Source organism: Momordica charantia (assembly GCF_013281855.1).
Source record: "Momordica charantia cultivar OHB3-1 chromosome 11 unlocalized genomic scaffold, Mcharantia_2.0 BLBB01000011.1, whole genome shotgun sequence".
Taxonomy (NCBI): Eukaryota; Viridiplantae; Streptophyta; class Magnoliopsida; order Cucurbitales; family Cucurbitaceae; genus Momordica; species Momordica charantia.
Genome location: NW_028275159.1, coordinates 1,465,841 through 1,482,698, shown reverse-complemented (window position 1 = coordinate 1,482,698; position 16,858 = coordinate 1,465,841). Strand labels below are relative to the sequence as shown.

Sequence of the window (16,858 nt, the reverse complement as noted above, 5' to 3'; positions counted from 1 at the left end):
CATACTAACGTACATGCTGCCATGTAGTCCAATATATATCTCATTTTAATTCAATCAGTCGATTTTTATAAGTTCAAGAGAACGGTTGGTTTTACCCACCGATTATTATGCCTATCGACCCACCGACTTTAATTTGGTCGATTTTAATCCATCGACAGTCTATACTAACCTCTAATCGATAAAAAAATGTCCTAAAATTGATAAAGAATATAATCACACAAAAATATACCTCTGCCTTTCCAGTGATGTCAAAATTTTCACCACTAATTTTATATTATTTATTTCAGTCGCATCATCTTTCTCCAATTTCTAGCCGATTTCAAAAAAAAAAAAAAAAGAAATAAGAAATTGACAACATCAATCAATGCAATGGACAAAGATGGCCACTACAAGATCTTAACCATTCCCGAATCATTATTACCTTTTTCTCTTTTTACCAAAGGTCAATTACTATTACTTTCCCATTCAAAATTTGCATCCAAATTGTCTTTTGCGTCCCGAAATTCGTGCCTCCCGCCGCTTCAAACCCGTCAAATAAAAAGCTTTTCGTAGTTCTCAATTCCAGAATTTGTGAACAGAATGGAGCTAAATTCTCATGTAACCTCTTCGCCCGCCGCCGCCGGAATCATTGCCGGAATATTCTTTCTCTATGCTATGTTCAAGATATACGGAAGATTCGATGCCAATCGGAAGCGCCTCCCACCAGAAGCCGGCGGCGGCCTGCCGGTGATCGGCCACCTCCATCTTCTAGCTGGAAAAGAACCAGCTCACTTAACTTTTGCCAAAATGGCTGACGCCTTTGGACCAATCTTCACCGTCAGATTCGGGGTCTCCACAAACTTGATAGTGAGCAATTGGGAAATAGCCAGAGAGTGCTTTACCACAAACGACAGAATCTTTGCCTCTCGACCAAAGCTCGTGGCCTCGAATCTGCTGGGCTACGACTTTGCCATGTTGGGGCTCAGCCCCTACGGCCCACACTGGCGCCACGTCCGCAAAATCGCCACGCTCCAACTCCTCACCAACCACCGCCTCGAGCAGCTCCAACACATCAGAATTTCGGAGGTCCAGAGTTCCATTAAGAAGCTCTATGAGTTATGTGTCGGTAGAGAAGGCCAAAAGGCGCCGGTGGAGATGAAGACGTGGTTCGGAGATGTAACGTTGAACACGATATTTAGGATAGTGGTCGGAAAGAGATTCTCGACCGCCGTGGACGGTGGTGGTGATGAGGAGTATCGGAAGGCGTTGAGGGATTTCTTTGAATGGTTTGGAATGTTTGTTCCGTCGGATGCGTTTCCATTTCTGAGTTGGTTGGATTTGGGAGGGCATCAGAAGGCGATGAAGAAAACGGCGAAGGTGCTGGACGAGGTGTTTGATAAATGGCTGAAAGAGCATCGCCAGAAAAGAAATTCTGGCCAAGTTTTGATGGAGGACCATGACTTCATGGATGTGATGGTTTCTGATGTTAGAGATGGTAACAATGGAGAATTTTCTAGATACGATGCTGATACAGTCACCAAGGCTACGTGTTTGGTATGTATAATTAGATTCATCATAAGCCCACATTAGTTTAAATTATTAGATTTCATGGTGATTTAATGTTGTGGATCATAATTTGTGCAGGCTCTTATATTGGCTGGATCCGACACAACGACAGTAACAATCCGACACAACGACAGTAACAATGATATGGGCTCTTACTTTGCTTCTCAACAATGAAGAAGCTCTAAAGAGAGTCCAACTTGAATTAAACGAACAAGTGGGGAGACAAAGACAAGTGAAAGAATCGGATGTTAAGAATTTATCATATCTTCAAGCTATTGTGAAAGAAACATTGCGTTTGTATCCTGCAGCACCGCTTGCAGTCCCTCATGAAGCGGTGGAGGATTGTACAGTTGCTGGCTATCACATCCCAGCAGGTACACGTCTCATAGTGAATCTTCAAAAACTCCAAAAGGATCCACAAGTATGGGAGGATCCTTGTGAATTTCGACCGGAAAGGTTTCTAACAAGTCAAAAGGATTTTGATGTTCGAGGACAAAGTCCTCAGTTAATACCATTTGGAAATGGTCCTGGAATCTCGTTTGCTCTCCAAGTTATGCATTTGACACTTGCAAATCTGCTTCACGGGTATGAGATTAATAGGCCATCCGAAGAGCTACTCAACATGGAAGAGACAACTGGTCTGACTAGTATAAAAAAGAATCCACTGAGGTTATTTTAACTCCACGCCTTCTACCTGAAGTTTATAAATAATTATGTCACACAATCAATTATGAGAGTATAATAAGAGAAATAAAATAGGATTAGGAGACAATAAAAGTAAGTATTGGAAACTATAGTTGATGTTCTCATACTACAATAAGCGACTTTGTTAGTCATGTTTTAAATTGTACTTTGAGAGGATACTTGGAAATTTGTTTGCTTAAGAGATTAGGAAAAAAGTTGAGTTATAAATGAATGGAAGTAGTTATGTGTGTCCTACCTTGTTTTAGAGTAAAATATGTTTGCCTTCCATTGATAATTAAAAATGAAACTAAAATTATTCCCTTGATATAACTATAACTATTGTTAATATAGTAACATCGATCTACTCAAATAAAATAACAATATAGTCACATGTCATATTAAAAAATTATAGATTAGGTATGAGTTCTTTCTTTACTTCTCAACAATATAGAAGTGCTCGAGAGAGCCGGACATAAATTACAGTTTGCCCTCAAAATTATACAATTTAATGCTTGCAAATGTGCTTCATGGGTTTGAAAATGAAAGATCATCTAAAGAACTGCTCGATGTGGATGAGAGCATTGGAATTATCAGTACTTTGAAGAAACTCACTTGAGGTGGTTCTAAGTTCATGCCTTCCAAGTTCCAACTACAGTTTATGAATGAATAATAATTTCAAGAGAAAGTTGGGAATGGAAATTAAAGTAATAAGATAAAATTGGATAGGTAGAAATGGAACTAAGGAGCCATAGTTGAGCCATATACGGGCTGCCTTCCCAAATATCACAGACAAACAAGTATTCAAAAACATCACAGACAGAGTTTGGAAAGGGCGCTCCAAGGATGCAAGGAAAAATTACTTTCTACAGGAGGAACAGAAGTTTTAATTAAAGCAATAGCTCAGGCTATTCCTACTTATACTATGAGTTATTTTAAACTTCCTATGAATCGTTGTAATGAGATTAATTCTGTATGTACCAAGTTTTGGTAGGGGAGCCAGGGGGAATGAGAGGAAAATTCACTGAAAAAGTTGGAACAAGATTTACATTAATAAGGATCAGGGTGGAATGAGCTTAATAGCCAAAGTTGGAGAAGTCGAATAGTCTGGTGGCACAAGTGTTGAAAGGGAGATATTTCACATGAGGCAATTTTCTGAGAGCCAAACTAGGAAATAAACCATCCTACGCCTGGAGAAGTACAATTTGGGAAAGGGAGCTCTTCAAAAAACGTTTCCACTAGAGGATTGGCAACTGGTCGTGCGTAGACATAGTGGATGATCCTTGGCTTCCAAGAGAGAATAACTACAAAGCCTGCATGATACCATAAAAGCTGCAAGTGTTGCGAGACTGATGCACAATCCAAATGTTGAAGAGGAAGCGGAGACTATTCTCAATATCCCTCTTAACAACCACTGTCAGGAGGATGAAGTCATTTGGGGCCTTGACAAGCATGGTATTTTTAAAATTAAAAGTGCCCACAGATTTGGAGTTCAATTACACCACTCCAAAGAGGCCAATTCTTCTAGCAAGAAAGGCAGAGTAAGATTTGGAATTTAATGACATTTTGCCTACGGTTTCTAACCTCCAAAAAAAGGAACCAAAGATGTAATTTCTGCCTTCTATTTACAATCTAACGTTTGCTCTGATTGTGTTCAGAGGGAAGGAGGACAGGGGAGTAGTGTGAATGGCTTTGGAACCGGTCGAATGAAGAGGAGGTGCAGAAAGAATTAATTAGACTCTGGAAGATTTGGGAGCACAGTAGGCGAGTGTTCCATAACAGAGACCAACCAATTTTAAAGTTACTGAGAGAAGGAATTGATCAATTTTTAGGTGAACAAGAATGGAGGGGTTCAACACACCTGGAGTTCAGAGGATCGTGTCTTCGTGATGAAGTAGCCGGATTATCCGGGATTGTCGAGGGTTTCTCATCTCGGCTGGCTGCCAAGTTATTCAACGAAAGCGGATTGTGTAGAAGTAATACGCATTCTCAGAGGAGAAGCTCCGGACCTGACACAGGCTTCGAAGCTCTACAAACAGCTTCCTCCCTCAAAATCGATGGTTTCACCGTCACGCATGTATCAAGAAGTCACAATCGAAGCGCCCACGAGATGACGTCCACGGGAGTTTCACACACCTGGAGTTCGTTCTGCCCTCAGTTTCAATGGCGCCCTAATTTAACTAATTTCTGCTGATTTTGCGGTTTGTTAGTTTTAGGGCGAACCCAAGGGGTCTGGGTCCGTGTACGTGAGTCGTAAATAGAGTAGTCCCTTTTTTGCTTTCACTCACCTCTGCGTTGCCGAGCCCTCTAGTTTTCAATCTAATTCAAAGTGTAACTGATATATATGTTCGAGATCGTGAGTCATATTTGATTGGTTAGAAAAAAGTTGGTGTTGTTTACATGACTGGTCCTTATTACCGTATAATTACATGAATGTGTGCCCCATCATTAAATTTAGCATCTCCTCATAAGTCGTGATTTTCACAATATTCTCATATTTATAATATTAATTAAAAAATTCAGCTCTAATTCATTAACAGTAATGCTTACTTCCTAGTCTAATTCATTAACATTATGTTTTTTAAAAATGGGAAAAATTTGTAAAAGAGATAGGTAAAAGAAGTTTTTTACTTCTATTTATTAAGTAATAAAGAGTTGCCAAATTTGTAGTGGTAGTCTCAAAGATTATCTTTTTAAATGGAACTTTTTTAATACCACAAATAAGGGTGGAAGATTCTAACTCATAACTTGTTGGTCAGAAACACATGGCTTGAGTTAAGCTCTGAACTTTCTAATGGAATTAGTTATAAAGAAAGAAATATTATATAATTCTGATACATTTTATTAATTAATTGTCCAAAATTAATTAAAAGAAATAAATATAAATTCATTCATTATATAATCAATGAATTTTAATTGAACTATTAATTATAATTATTGAAAAATGAATTCTTATAATAAATTCATTTAACAAATTAAAATTGATTAATTAAATATATTTTGTATATTATTAATTCATTAATAATATTTTTATCAACAAACATGAAGTAAATATATTTTTAATCAATCAATTAATTATTCTTAATTTATTACGATTAAATAATTAGTTATGTTTATTTCAGTTATTTAATTAATAGTATTAATACATAATTTATTTCATTCATTCATATAAGTTAATCCTTTATTTTCGAGAAATTGAGGTTTCTAGTCCCATTATATAACTCATCTAGATTTTTGACCCATTTTAAAAAAAAAAATTAATTTGTGACCCCTTCTAATTTGCGATCCCTTCCCACTTTTTGTCTTTGTAAAATTACCAAAATATCCTTGTTTATTTTAAGTAAATTTATCCACCAATCTCTTCTTTCAACCCTTAGCATTTTTTTTTTAATTTTGAATCTAATATAGATTAATTTATTACTTAACAAACGAATCCACACAAAAAAAATCTGAAAATTAAATTCTCCAAATAAGTAAATTAGGGTGAAAAAAAGATTTGCATGATCCAAGAATAAATGCATAAGATTTGTTCGGAATTAATTAAAAAAAAAAAGATTTGCATGATCCAAGAATAAATGCATAAGATTTGTTCAGAATTAATTACAAAAAAAAATAAGGTTTCATAAATGTCGTGTCAAAATTACATTAAATGCCCGAGATTTAATTGACAATAAGGACTACAAGAAACTGGAATTAAGAGGGAGAAAACGCAAAAAAAAAAAAAAATCTGGAATTTGGGATCTCGGACCGGGATGGGAGGATCCCGGTCCGGGTTAGAAGGATCCCGGACCGGGATTGCAGAATCCTGGACCGAATAGTAACCTGGTCCGGGATTCTGCAATCCCGGTCCGGGATGGTTCAATCCCGGTCCGGGATCCCAATTTCCAGATTTTTTTCTTTTTTTTTTTTTTTTGCATTTTCTGTCTTTTTCTCTCCTTTTGGCCCTATTGCTATCAATTAAATCTTGAGCATTTAATGCAATATTGTCCCAAATTTTTTGTAATCTTAACTTTTTTGTAATTAAATTCGCCCAAATTATGTAATTATGTACGTTTTTTTATTTTTTCCATATTAAACTTTTAATTTACTATTTGAGTAAGATATATTTTTTTAAAAGTTAGATTTTTTAGGGTTGGAATTAATTATTGTGAGAAATTTGTGGAGGGAATTAATTATTGTGAGAAATTTGTGGAGGGAATAAAGATTTGTAAAGAGATTTGTGGAGGGAGATGTTGATTTTGAAACATGAGGGTACTACGGTAATTTTACATTTAAAAATTATGAAATTATTAATAAATAAGGAAGAGTGGTTAGGTTTTTTCAAAATGGGGTCATAAATCCAAATGAATTATGGAAGGGCTCAAAATTTCAAATTTCCCTTTATTTTCTCTATCTCATTCCTCAAGTTGGTTTTTAATACTATGCTTAGCTTTGGTTAAAATTTTATGGGTAGTTAGCACCAAGTTTGAGAATCATATTTTTTTTGTTGGCTTCATTCAATAATTTTTAGTTGACTTGACTTAACCTACAAACTCAGTTCTTCTTTGGATTACTGGATCACTTTGACGAGATTGTTGTGACTCATAGGGTTCTGGGAGACACAACACTCAAGTAACTAACTCTTTTATAGGTTTAGGGACATATGGTATCTTGTTTGATAGGCTCTCTTGTCAATAGCTTCGTTATTGATGTGAGAGAGGTAGTTGAATTAGGATATCACTATTCGCACGAACACAACACAGGATTCGATATTCATACTTAATCTTGTTAAGAATCAGTGTAAACATGTGGTAGTTTATGTTAGTGTTTCCACTTTTCAAGAGTTATGCTTCATGGTTAATTTATAATTGTTGCTTAGTGGAGTTGTAGTGTTGATTTAGAGAGAATTTGGAGGATAATAACCCAAGTAGCATATTAGTTATTTACTTTTTTAAAAAAAATATCTCTAACAATTTTCAATTCAATAAATAAAAAATTCTTGCTTTGTAAAACATTATATCTTGCTTCGATCTTCTTTTTTGTTACCTAAATGCACTGCCAAATAAGAACAAAAGTTTACTATACTTGGAGTTATTCTATAAAAGTGAAAACAAGTTCCTTTCCTGTTTGCCTTCTGGTTGACCAAATCAGAGCAGTGGCTCCCCCTTCCCTTCCACCGCATACCAACCAATAAACATTCATTCATTCGCGATGGCCTCCATGGAAGCCGTAGCCGGAATCTTCGCCTTTCTCTTCTTTCTCTACGCTCTCTTCAGGACAGCTCATCGGAAGAATCTCCCACCCGAAGCCGCCGGCGGTTGGCCGCTGATCGGCCACCTCCATCTACTAAGTTCAACAGAACCGACCCATATAACGTTCGCGAAAATGGCAGACACCTACGGCCCAATCTTTACGTTGAGAATGGGTATGCATAGGGCCCTGATAGTGAGCAATTGGGAAATAGCGAGAGAATGCTTTACTACCAACGACAGAGCATTTTCCTCCCGTCCAAAAATGGTGGCCTCGAAGCTACTCGGCTATGACTGTGCCATTTTTGGGTTGAGCCCCTACGGCCCACACTGGCGCCACGTCCGCAAAATCGCCACGCTCCAACTCCTAACCAGCCACCGCCTCGACCAGCTACAGCACATCAGAACATCGGAGGTTCAGCGTTCCATTAAGAAGCTGTATGAGTTATGCGTCAATAAAAGAGACCAAAAGGAAGTATTGGTGGATATGAAGACGTGGTTCGGAGATGTAACGTTGAACAACATATTTAGGATTGTGGTCGGAAAGAGATTCTCGACGGCCATGGGTGGCAGTGGTAATGAGGAGTACAGGAAGGCGTTGAGAGAATTCTTTGAATGGTTTGGAGTGTTCATTCCGTCGGATTTCTTCCCATTTCTGAGTTGGTTGGATTTGGGAGAGTATGAGAAGGCCATGAAGAAGACGGCAAAAATCCTGAACCATGTGTTTGATAAGTGGCTTGAAGAGCACCGGCAGAAGATAAATTCCAGTCATGTACTGGAGTCAGAGGAGCACGATTTTATGGACGTTATGCTTTCTTCTGTTAAAGATGATGAAGAAATTTCTAGCTACGATGATGATACTGTCATCAAATCTACATGTTTGGTATGCCTTTTTTTTTTATTAATTTGTTTCTCTTTTCAAAATTTTGAAACGAACTATAAAGAAAGGTTGATTTATCGTAGTGCTAAATTTAAACATTATTGTACAGACTCTCATGTTGGCCGGTTCTGACACTACAACAGTGGTAATGATATGGGCTCTTTCTTTACTTCTCAACAATCAAAAAGTACTCAAGAGAGCTCAACTTGAATTAGATGAACAAGTTGGGAGAGGAAGACAAGTGAAAGAGTCAGACATAGAGAAGCTTATATATCTCCAAGCAATTGTAAAAGAGACTTTGCGGTTGTATCCTCCAACACCACTAGCAATCCCTCACGAATCTATGGAAGATTGCACAATTGCTGGTTACCACATTCCAGCAGGAACACGACTCATGGTCAACATTCAAAAGCTTCAAAAAGACCCACTTGTATGGGAGGATCCTTGTGAATTTCGACCAGAAAGATTTCTGACAAGCCAAAAAGATTTCGACATTAGAGGGAAAAGCCCACAGTTGATACCATTTGGAAATGGGCGAAGGAGGTGCCCAGCAATCTATATGCCCTCCAAATATTGCATTTAACACTTGGAAATTTACTTCATGGATTTGATATTGATAGGCCATCTAAAGAACTACTCGATATGGATGAGAGTATTGGAATTACCACAACGAGAAGAAACTCACTCGAGGTGGTTTTAAGTCCACGCCTTCCCCCTCAAATTTACGAATGAATAATAGTTTTAAGAGAAAGTTGGGAATGGAAAACAAAAGTAATAAGAAAAATAAAATTAGATTGGTAGGGAATGGAACTAAGGCGCCCTAGTTGAGCCATATAGTTGTTTTATTTATTAAGAAAAACAAGTTGATTCTGTCATTTAGATTTGTATTTAACAACATGAGTCTAATAAATTACTGTGTCAAAGTTAACCTATGACAGAAGCAGACCTCCATGTGGTTTCTTTTCACGATGAAGTTGAAGAAATGATTGGTAAAGCAAGGCGCAGCTCAAATTTTTTCTGCCATCCATCTCCATTTAAGAAATCAAAGTGCACATTTTTTTTTTCTTAGCAATTTTTCATGTTAAAAGAAGAGGCTACTGCAAAGAGAAAGGATACCTAATAAAAAAATATTTTTCGTAATTGGCACATCTTTTGTTAAACCACCCATAAGAATTCTATTCTGACTTTTATTTGGAGAATATCCAACAATAGATTCCATTGAGTGAATAGTTGACCCAAATCCTAAAAATCTTTTGAATAAGTATGAGTAATTAAATGAAATAAAGCAGCCCGATAAAATCCTATATCCAAGACTAACATTATATAACCCAATTGAGACATCGTAGAGGCTAAACTTCTCTTAATATCTTTTCGAGGAAGGGAAAGGTTATTTGTTAATGTGTTAGCTTAAAAACCTTAAACTTATCTTTATTAAAAGTCTCTTACCTTTTCTAAGTTGTTGAAAATCCTCTGGTTTCTATCCCAGCAGAGTAATGTTTTGAAGATAAATAAAGATAAATGTGAGGTACCATAATCCATAATTTTTACGTGTACCTTAGAAAGCTTCCAAAAGAGGGAGCTGTCATACTAATAGCCAATCCAAGTTGACTTCTTCCTTGCCGATCTGAAAGCCTATCGAATTAAAAAAAAAAAATTACTTCTTAAGGTTTAAGATAAATATTACAACAATCATGTAATTTCTTCTTCGACTATTAAAAGTTAAAATTGGACAAAAGCATAGAGTGATCTGAGCAGGTTCACATTTTCTTCATCGATTGAAATCTCCTCCCTTTATCCCCGAACTTCGTGGTGTTATAAAACTTGAGATAATCCTCAAACCGGTACTCCCCCGGGTACAGAAGCTCCGGCGCCGGAGAAATCACGGCATCCGTTGCCGGATTATAGAACGTAGCAATCGAGATTCTGCTTCCCTCCTTCTCCGCCAACACGCGGTGCAGAATGCTCTTGTATCTCCCATTGCTCACAACCTCGATTTGGTCACCGATGTTCACGAATATGGCGTTCTTCTTCGACGGCGGAATCTTCAACCACACGCCGTCGTTTTGGAACTCGAGCCCCGGAACTTGGTCGTCTTGGAGGAGAAGAATGATCCCGCCGGCGTCGGTGTGTTCGCGGAGGCCTCTCACCAGCTCCGGCCGGGGGCATTCCGGGTATTTCGCGACTTTCGTTCCCACTGATGGGCCGTTGGTTCCGGAGAATAATTGCTTTATGTGGGCCTTCTCCAGGCCCAGATTCTCGCACATCAGCTCCGCGAGCGTCTCTGCAATCTTGATGAGTTGAGGTATGTAGTCTTCTTCCATTGCTTCGCTGTATTTTTAACCACAATTTTTTAAGTTCCTTTACAAAAATATGGTTTTGATTAAGTTCTAATTATTCTATTTCAATTTTTAGGAATTATAATAAAAATTAAATAATTTTTTTTAGTGTAACATATACAAATAAGAATATGAGTGCCTTAACCAATCGAGCAAATTAGAGACTAAATTATTATTTTTTAAAATTATAGGGATTGAAATAAATATATTAAAAGCTTAAAGATCAAAATTAAATTAAATAAATATAGACATCAACATAGCCTAGTTAGTCAAGGTTAACCTATATAAAAAATTTAAAAAATTAAATTAAATAAATTAAATGAGCAAATTAAACTTACCATAAATGTTGGGAGATGTTGGTAATTTGGGAGATATTAGATTTTGGACGATGGCAAATGAAGAAGGTGCTTTCCCAATCCACGTCAGATAATGGCATTTTGCCCAAGTTTTTGGCCACTTCTGAACTGTAAAAGCTTTCCTTCATGTTCTCATCATAATGTCTGTTCACCAGTTCCTTCACTTTCTCCAACACTTCCTCTTCAATCCCATGGTTCTCTACCTGCTCACCAATACCAATCCACACAAACCACAAACAATTCCCAGATTTAAGAAAAAGAAAAAAGTTCTTTCATCTTACACTAATTCTCAAAAAAATCCGTCAAAACCGAGCAAACTACGCGATAGTCGTTGAAAATGCAAACACAATCTCGCATCAACAGTAAATAGAAAAAATAAATAATTAAATTTAAATGATGGATATGAAGATGAGTGTTGTCCTACCAAAATACTCTATGAGAAGAGAGAATTTACCATAAAGAAGCCCCAATTCTGGCAAGCTTCATGGAGGAGGGAGAGGGTTTTGGCCCTATTGTCTCCATTGAGCTGATTGAAATCAATGGTGGGGATCTCCATAGCCTCCTGTTTAGAGTGGAAAAGGAAGGGTGAGATAAGGGACTATATATAGGCCTTGGTTCAATTGGGGATATTATATATATATATATATTTTAATCTCTAGGACTATCAAATAACCTTGTGAATTAAGCTTTCAATGCTCTTCTCTATCTTTTATTTGTGAGAGAAATTTAACTTTACTTCACTTACTCATTGTCCACTCACCAAGTTTGAATTTACTTTTGACCATTCTTTCTTTATCATAACTATTTTCAAGGATATCATTTCAAGATTGACTGAATTTTTTAAATTAGATTAAAAAGACAAAAAAAAAAATTTATAATTTTCAGAGGGTTTGGTAAGGTTTTGAGAATTTTCAGTGGATTTGGTAAGTTGAACTAGTGACGTTAAGACAGTAGAGAGAGGATAAAAGAAAAGGTAAAGTGACTTTAGGGGAATAGATTCAAAATTTATGATGGATACCGACTAGTTAGGATATTAATATCATATAATTTTCTTTTACAATCTAATGTTATAAGTTGTTAGAGAATCATGGATATCAAAGAGAAAAAAATAAAGTTTTAAAAGTGATATATAAAAATACATCTTAATATAAAAATGTTTTGATCAATGAGCCTACTTAGAAAGAAATTGTCTTACATCTTGGAAGATGCCTTCAAAAGTTGATTATTAGGCCAAAATGAACTATTAGTAAGCAAAGTATAATTTCAAAATACCAGAAAAAGGGAAAAACAAAAATTTCAAAATTTTAGATTTAGTAAATAATTAATACAATATCAAAGGAGATACATTGTCCAAACTAATATTTAGATGGGATTGTGAGTAAAAGTATATTAAATACTTAAATTAAATATTATAGTCAAATGGTTTTGGTTTTTGGATGATTTAATACATCCCACCTTCCCTACTGATTCTGTGTGCTGGTAAGAAAGGAAAACACATATATTTGAAAATAGAAGATTTTATTTTAAGAAATAGTTATGAGTTTATGCAGTTGCTAGTTTGAACTTAAAACTAGGGGCACCAACACCACCAATCACATGGCCACCCCCTCACACTGCTCATTTACAGGGACAATTTTGGAAATATCAATTTATGAATATCTTTGATTGTCTTCTCATTGTGCCAGAATTTTGTGACAGTTTATTCACGTCGCCCATATTGCAATGTCAATTTAAGCATAGTTTAACTGATTAAGATATTTATGTTTCATCCAAATTAATTATACAAGTCCTTGGTTGAAGTAATCGGATAAAATAATATGTTGTTAAAATAATTATATTGAATTATTTTAAAATTAGAAATTAGAAGTGAGATTTTTGTATTTAATTTAAATATGAATATATCATGTATATTTAATATAGTAATATTTTACTTTTAAAAACACTTCGTTCAAGCAATCCTGTAAAATATTATAATTTAACTGGACAACGACTTTTTTTTTCAACGAAAAAGTAGTCAATGACCAATTGAAGCAAAGTTAAATTTATCTCACAAAGGGAAAAAAACATATAACTTTAGATCCAAAAAAGTAGTAATAATAAAAATCTATAAACAAAAATTAAAAATTGTTACATAAAAATAAAATTAATAAATTTTCGAAAGGTGAAATCAAATATAGAAGTGACAGTTAATTCCCGATCAATAATTTCAATCAAGAAGTGATTATCACATTTTTCCCTTTACTTAAAATTAAATCCAAGCCCATCAGCCCATTTTTACAACCCACGAGACTTTTCGTCCTTCCCGAATCCCTAAAGTAATAATAAAAATAAAAATAATATCTTACAGAACGAAGGCCGACTCTCTCCCTTTCCTCCGACGATGCCAGTCGGCGAGCTTCGAGTTTCATCTCAGCCTCTGGCGACGGAGCCTCCTCCGAATAACGATGAGACGTGGGTGTGGGCGCAGATTAAAGCGGAGGCGCGACGAGACGCGGAATCGGAGCCGGCGTTAGCCAGCTATCTTTACTCAACGATTTTGTCCCATTCATCTCTTGAGAGGTCGCTCTCGTTTCATTTGGGGAACAAACTTTGCTCCTCCACGCTTCTTTCCACCCTCCTCTACGATCTTTTCCTCCACGCTTTCTCCACTGATTATAGTCTACGATCCGCCGCCGTAGCTGATCTGCGGGCCGCTCGAGAACGTGACCCGGCCTGTGTCTCATTCTCCCACTGCCTCCTCAATTACAAGGGCTTCTTAGCCTGCCAGGTAAAAATTTATCAAATTTCAATTTGCTTTTGAATTTGAATTTGAGGAAATTACATTTTTCTATTACTTGAATTCTTAGGGACTAGAGGCATTTTGCTCTAAATTAGGGATTCATTGGGTTTCGATTAGGTGAGTTGAAAATTGAAATGTTCATAGATATGATCGGAGACTGTTGGGTAATCCGAAGTTAACCTTACTTGAAAAATGCACTTGAATCCCATCAGCCAGTAACACCTTCGTTCATGAGAACATAAAAGTAAGTTCCTCTAGAAAATAAGTAGTCTAACACCCCTTCAATCTACCAGAGTCTTCAATCATCAAATTATGAAACCTGACCATCAAGATTAAAATTAATATGAGACAAATAATTCAAAATATGAAAAGTGAATAAGAACAGATCAAAAGAGTAAAATGGAAAAAAAAAATACCAAAGACAAACAATTTTGAAGACTACGTATCAAGTAATCAAGAGTAGTTGCAATATGAACCCCAGCTTCTTTAGCAGCATTACTTATGGCCATGGATGCAATAAAATGTTTGTATTCTTGAATGAATAATGTTATAAGTGCTGCAAATATATCGTGCAGGATTCAACCATTTCAAGGAGGATATATCCATTGAGCTGAATATTTGTTGCAATTCACATCCATGCCGTATTGGTTGGCAATCTGTAAATCTATAATAAATGTAAGATGAGATACTCACGTCCAAACGTTGCAGTCACCATAAGTAGCTTCTCCCATTATATGATGTAGTAGAACATATCCACTCCCAGAAATATGGATTCTTGTCTGCCAGAAATAAATAGGTTATCATCATGTTGAAGTTGGAGAAAAGTAAAGTTACTCGGAGGAAATTTTTTTTATTCGAAGATTGTGATTTTTCATTTACTGGTTCTTTGTTCATGGACGTATATACAGGTCTTAAAACTATTAAACAAACTTAACGATTTTATCATGGATTAGGATTACAATTAAACTATTCACCGAAGTAACATCTTTATGTTTAATTGCTTTCTCTAGTTTGAATATTTTATAATCTTAGTGGGCGATTTGTTTTCCCTTTCTCAATACAGTTTGCCATTTCTCTTTTAGGCTCATCGTGTGGCTCACAAGCTGTGGACTCAATCGCGCAGGCCACTAGCTCTGGCACTTCAATCTCGCATTGCTGATGTCTTTGCGGTCGACATTCACCCAGCCGCAAGGATTGGCAAAGGCATTCTGTTCGATCATGCTACCGGGGTAGTGGTGGGCGAGACAGCGGTGATAGGCAACAATGTATCAATCCTTCATCACGTCACTCTTGGAGGGACGGGAAAGGCGTGCGGAGACAGGCACCCAAAGATCGGTGATGGGGTTTTAATTGGCGCTGGAGCCACCATTCTTGGCAATGTCAAGATCGGGGAGGGAGCAAAGATTGGTGCGGGATCGGTGGTGCTCATTGATGTGCCACCACGGACGACTGCGGTGGGCAATCCAGCAAGGTTAGTGGGAGGGAAGGAGAAGCCATCACAGCTCGAGGATATTCCTGGAGAATCCATGGATCATACTTCTTTCATCTCCCAATGGTCAGATTACATAATTTGAAAGTATTTTATAAGATTCAGTGTTTTATACTTGCATCTCCGGCATCTCAGCCGTGGATTCTAGTTTCCATTCTGCCATGATTATAGCTGTAACCATTGGAATAGGATAAATCGACCACTCTTTTTGTTTCCCTTCTAGTATATTTACACACTCTTCTGCCACTAAATCATGTGCTGTAAGCAGACACATCTTTCAACTTACTGGTTCCGTTTTAGGGGAGAAAGACCATCTTGTACGACTCGTCGTTCTTTTTAGTATGTTTCTTCGGTCCCTTCTTGTATCGTTTTCGTTTATTGAGCAATACTTATGTATGTTTTAGCTGAGAGTGGAGTACTTGATCGTGATATGACTGTCTCTAACGGTTATAAAAGTGGCAAACACATTGAATGATAAAATAGATGATTCGGTAGCAAAATTAGCGGATTGTTGCCTCTTGGACCATCATTGAGCTAATTTGCTTTCACTCTGGCGTTTTTCTTATCAATTGTATTACTTTAGTAAACATATACAAAATGTTTCAAAAACTACTTATTTAACCTAGTATATAATATAAATACTATTTTTTCCCATTATAATATAAAAATAAATTTTGAAGAAGATAATAATCCTCAAGTTAACTCTGTTCTTCAAGTAGAGATTTTAATTCTCCTAGGTTGAGGACGAAAATGAAAAAATCTCAATCCGAAAAAACGTTTAATCTCAAAAGGATCTTATTATATTGAATAACGTTATTAATTAAATAAATATACCTTAATAATACACAATAAAATAAATATACCTTAATAATACACAATTATATCATTAGGGATACATATCAAGAAATTATTTAATGTGACTACACAATAAATATAATTTGATATACTTAATTTTATTTTCTGTCACGTTAAATAATTTCTTGATATACTTAATTCTATTTTCCATTAACAAAATCTATATTAGCTATAAATTTGAGAATGAAGGCGTGGACTTAAAATAACTTCGAGAGGGCTTTTTTTTGTACAATTTGGCGCTTTTTCCTCTAATGTCGAAATCTTTTCGACTATTTAGAAATCTTTCTAGATGAAATTCAAAAGGATCCTCCCACACAAGTGGGTCTCTTTGAAGCTTCTGAATATTAACCATGAGACGTACTGTTGGAACGTGGTAACAAGCAATGGTGCAATCTTTCATGGATTCATGAAGGATTGTCAGTGGTGCCGCAAGATACAAACATAAAGTTTTCCTTCACATTGCTTAGAAATATACAAGTTTTTCGACGTCGGACTCTTTCACTCGCCTTTCATCTCCCAACATGTTCATGATCGTTGAGAAATAAAGAAAAAGCTCATATCATTGTCACTCTTGTAGTGCCAGAACTCGTACTTGTCGATACGAGAGTAAATATACACAATGGAAGAAAGCATGACGTCCATGAAATGGTGCTGCTCTTTGAGCCAGTTATCAAACACATGGAAACGCATCCGCCGGAACCAACACTCC

General features: G+C 36.3%; 2 protein-coding genes, 1 long non-coding RNA gene and 2 pseudogenes across 5 annotated transcripts; 3 read left to right on the top strand and 2 right to left on the bottom strand.

Moving 5' to 3' along the window:
* Window positions 1-510: 510 nt before the first annotated feature.
* On the top strand, window positions 511-2,482 carry LOC111008719 (cytochrome P450 CYP82D47-like; annotated as a pseudogene). Its single transcript, XR_015788858.1, has 2 exons — window positions 511-1,533; window positions 1,624-2,482. The product of XR_015788858.1 is annotated as a cytochrome P450 CYP82D47-like (transcript).
* LOC148207995 (uncharacterized) lies at window positions 1,779-4,695 on the bottom strand. The gene is made up of 2 exons (XR_015788859.1): window positions 4,088-4,695; window positions 1,779-2,239 (listed from the first exon to the last, which is right to left on the bottom strand). It is a non-coding gene; the product is annotated as an uncharacterized LOC148207995 (long non-coding RNA).
* A 2,658-nt stretch (window positions 4,696-7,353) lies between these two features.
* On the top strand, window positions 7,354-9,541 carry LOC111008733 (cytochrome P450 CYP82D47-like; annotated as a pseudogene). The gene is made up of 2 exons (XR_015788868.1): window positions 7,354-8,337; window positions 8,444-9,541. The product of XR_015788868.1 is annotated as a cytochrome P450 CYP82D47-like (transcript).
* Window positions 9,542-9,845: 304 nt separating this feature from the next.
* LOC111010009 (ACC oxidase 1) lies at window positions 9,846-11,869 on the bottom strand. The gene is made up of 3 exons (XM_022283270.2): window positions 11,481-11,869; window positions 11,009-11,229; window positions 9,846-10,662 (listed from the first exon to the last, which is right to left on the bottom strand). Exons 1-3 carry the CDS (start codon window positions 11,580-11,582, stop codon window positions 10,092-10,094), a joined length of 894 nt encoding a protein of 297 aa, XP_022138962.1. The 5' UTR covers window positions 11,583-11,869; the 3' UTR covers window positions 9,846-10,091.
* A 1,446-nt stretch (window positions 11,870-13,315) lies between these two features.
* Window positions 13,316-15,659, top strand: SERAT1;1 (serine acetyltransferase 1;1). The gene is made up of 2 exons (XM_022283280.2): window positions 13,316-13,793; window positions 14,888-15,659. Exons 1-2 carry the CDS (start codon window positions 13,407-13,409, stop codon window positions 15,377-15,379), a joined length of 879 nt encoding a protein of 292 aa, XP_022138972.1. The 5' UTR covers window positions 13,316-13,406; the 3' UTR covers window positions 15,380-15,659.
* The last annotated feature ends 1,199 nt before the right edge of the window (window positions 15,660-16,858 follow it).